This window comes from Buceros rhinoceros, unplaced genomic scaffold (assembly GCF_000710305.1).
Source record: "Buceros rhinoceros silvestris isolate BGI_N320 unplaced genomic scaffold, ASM71030v1 scaffold16355, whole genome shotgun sequence".
Taxonomy (NCBI): Eukaryota; Metazoa; Chordata; class Aves; order Bucerotiformes; family Bucerotidae; genus Buceros; species Buceros rhinoceros.
The window spans coordinates 7,897-11,448 of NW_010414726.1; the positions used below are offsets into that span (position 1 = coordinate 7,897).

At 52.2% G+C, this 3,552-nt stretch overlaps 1 protein-coding gene across 1 annotated transcript in view; it reads right to left on the bottom strand.

Annotated features, from left to right (window-relative positions):
- The window catches only part of LOC104494370 (keratin, type I cytoskeletal 10-like), a 5,699-nt gene extending 5,282 nt beyond the window's left edge, over positions 1-417 (bottom strand). Inside the window, exon 1 of the mRNA XM_010137187.1 lies at positions 20-417. Within this exon, the coding sequence (XP_010135489.1) occupies positions 20-417 (398 nt within the window). The remainder of the gene's footprint in view (positions 1-19) is intronic.
- Between the last annotated feature and the right edge of the window lie 3,135 nt (positions 418-3,552).

Genomic DNA, 3,552 nt, shown 5'->3' on the forward strand with positions numbered 1-3,552 from the left:
CCAAAACCCCCAAAACCCCCCTCCACTATACCCCCCACCGCCAAAACTGCCTCCACCGAGGCCAGCTCCATAACCGCCTCCTATTCCCCCGAAACCACCCCCACCTGACCCAAATCCTCCTCCGTAACTACCACCACTCATTCTCCCACCATAGCTACTAATCCTCCCACAGCTGCCGCTGCTAAAGCCCCCTCCATAGCTCTGCCGGGAACCTCCTCCACCAAAGCTTCTCCCAGAAAAGCCTCCACCTGCTCCAGAAGAGGTGTATCTTCTAGAGGACATTGAGGAGTATCCGCCAGACTTTCGTACTCCACTTCTGCCCCCTCCACCACCACAGCTACCGCCACCACCGCCACCACCACTGCCACCACTGCTAATTCGGGTGGTACTAATCGAGGACTTAGTGCCACAGCTCATAGTGACAGCAGGGGAGAGTCTAGCCACAAGCCCAGCTTTAGTGCCACAGCCTGATAAGGTTCAGGACTGCAAACTTTGATCCCAGCTCTCTCTATTTATGCCTCTGACAGTGGGTGTCACCATCAGGGTGTTTCCTTCTCCCAGGGCATTTACCAAACTTGTTGTTTGTGCCAAGAATAATTTGCTGAATGATATTTTTGTGCTGTTATCTCGGGCGATCTGGCCCATTGCTGCACCGAGGGGATTTGTTTAAGGCTGAACACTTCCTTTCTTTTGGTGGCGTTCGTTTCATTTAGCTTTTTCGCCAAGCGGTGGTCGTTTGCCTCACGCAGCCTGGATCTGCTTTACGAGGGAAAAGCCACTTTGCACAGGACCCTGTTGGAGCTGACGCTGAGGTAACGTGGGACTGGTGGAACTATGCAGAGAGGTTTCATCCTCACCTCAGACTGTGAATCTCTCCTCTTAGACTGTGGGTTTGTTTCTTCACTGATTAATCGACTTTCTGTGCTGAGATTTTTGGAGCTGCTCCTGTCAAAGACTGTTGTTCTCTTTCACTCTTTCATACTTTGTGCATTTAAGGTCTCCTGCCCTGCCTGTGTTCCTTTCCTCACCACACATGACGGTGCAAGAGTGTTATGAACAGGACTGTATATCGCGTCTGGATTGTCCAGCTCGTGTTCCCCTGGCGCCGCTCGGGGAACACAGCTCCTTAGCTGAGAAGTCCCTTTCAAGCAATGCAGTGAGATTCTTCCCTAAAACTGCCGTGGTGAAGGCAGTGACAGGGCAGCACTAGATAGCAAAGTCCTGGAAATCAAAGAGAAAACCATACCGGAGTTTTTCCCCAAAGAGAGGTTCACCTAGGAGAGCAGGAGGATTCAGATGCTGTAATTGAGTTATAAAGTCAGTCGTGGCACAATTAGGAGCTGTGTTAATGCAGACAGCAACCCGTAAAGCACTGCGTGGGAAGAGGCTTTGTGGTTTAGTAGAAACCAGCTCATTCTGTCCTTACTGTGTCCTGTATCAGGGGTGGTTGAGTCCTCACATCTACTGCTCCTGCTGCAGCGAGCGCTGGGACACCGGAACAGCCCCCAGGAGAAACACCACGGGGTTTTTTCACAAAGCGATTGAAATCAGACTGACACCACTGTTCTGCCTTGCGCCGAGCCCCGAAATTTCCCCAGGGTGACTGGTTTCACCCCCAGCTGTCAGTGGTGCTGGAGCAGAGAGTCTGGAGACAGCACTGCCTCTTCTGTGAAGCTGGGAAGGGCCTGAGCACACGGGGCTGCCGGCTCCCGCATTCGCAGGACGCTCAGCTACGGAAACACGCACTGGTTAAAACGCTTCATCTCCGAGCTGGGTAAAAACCCCATTTCTCCGCTCCGATCTGACACCACAAGCTCTTGTGATAAATCTATATCTGGCTTTTAGTGTGGTAGAAACTTTGTTCAGCCAGACCCTTCTGCTTCATTGCAAACAGCAGCAGAACCTCCAGCATTTGTGGCTGTGCTGGAGATGGACCCCACGCTGGTGCCGTTTGCTTGGACGAGAGGCTGCGTTGCCCCGTGGTGGTTGTTCTGTCTCACTGAAAGGGTCTCATTGCCTCTCTACTCTCTGCTGCAGATCCTCCAAGGACTGCAAGATGTTCAGGGGCTTCAGCAATCCCCCCCAAACCTCTGGAGCAGGACCAAAGGGCCTGTTGGAGGAACTGCCCTGTGGTACCACGGGCCAGCCGGCGCTTGCGGAGGGCGATGCAGGGCAGCCCTGCCTTCCCCAAGCCTCCTCGCTTTGGACATTGACTGTGGGTGGCTGCTGGGTTTTACACTCTGCTGTCAGTCTCCATGCACACAATTCTTTACGAAGTGCATTTTTGCCTCTTAACTTCTGGACTTTTTGATGTTAAACTCTAGATTATTGAACATTTTCTGATGGAAGCCATGTGCTGTCCCTGTGCTGGCGTTTTTGACAGCGCTGCTTTATTGCTGCTTGTGCAATCTCTTTCCAAAGCTCCGATCTTATCTTGCTACTCGATGGCTCAAAGATGATGAAAGAATTCAAGTAGCTTGATGATGTGATAATTTCTCCTTGATCCTCAGCTGTAGGATGGTATTTTCACCTCCGCAGCGTGAACACTGTTTCTGGGCTCTGGCACGTTCTGTTCTGAAAGATGTCGTTTACTACGTGCAGGTTTTTTCTTCTCTGCAGTGTTTTGCCGGTATGTCTGGATGATGTCATTTGGGTCAATGGGCTCTTTTCCACAAATTCCACCACAGAAAGTAAACCTGATCATCATCCCAATTCCATCCCACCGGCGATCAGGACAGCTGAAAATTTCCCCTCTGGGGTTTTGTCCTGTCACAGTCCCACGTTCTCCAAACCGCGCTGTGGCTCTTTGGACTGTAACACCGAGGAACCTGCAAAGACTGGTGAACGATGAGTGCTCCCTCCTCTTGCATACCTTGAATTCCCTCCTGGCATATTCTGGTTTATTGATTATTAAATATTTAACTGTGCAGCTATTTACAAGGCAGAGAAGATCCATTCTGTGGGCAGGATGAATTTTTCCTTCCTGAGCTCATTTAAAGAGCCTTCAGAAACTTTTGTTCTCTGACATTACCCGCTGATGTGTTATACAGGTGATGTGAAGTTTATAGTTTACAGAATTAGCTAAGAGGAACCAGCACCTTTAGGACCTTTTCTCCTCTTTCCTATGTAAGATGCACGATTTAGTCATTACTGGGTGTGCTGGTGCAGCAGCCAGCGGGCTGTGACACTGCTGCTCCCAGCACAGCCCAGAACAGAGATGTTTCTCCCTACAGCTCCCAGCATTGCACAGCTGGCTGAGGACCCGCTGTCCTCGCACTGGCACCGCTCCCGGCTGAGCTCAGCACGTCCATGTGTCAGGTCCAGCCGACACTCTTCCACTTTCTCTTACTGTTGTCCTCCGTGGCACATACCGGAGGAGCGACTGCCCGGCGTCGGGGGCAGCTGCGAGCAGCCCCTGCTGCTGTCTGTCGGAGCAGAGTGCTCGTGGGGATGCTGTCCTGTCTGCCAGCGCTGCAGGAGGAGGGGCGTCCGCTCCTCCCGAGGGGGGTACGGGGAGGAGGGGGGTGCTACTGGCTGAGCTCTGGGGAGCAC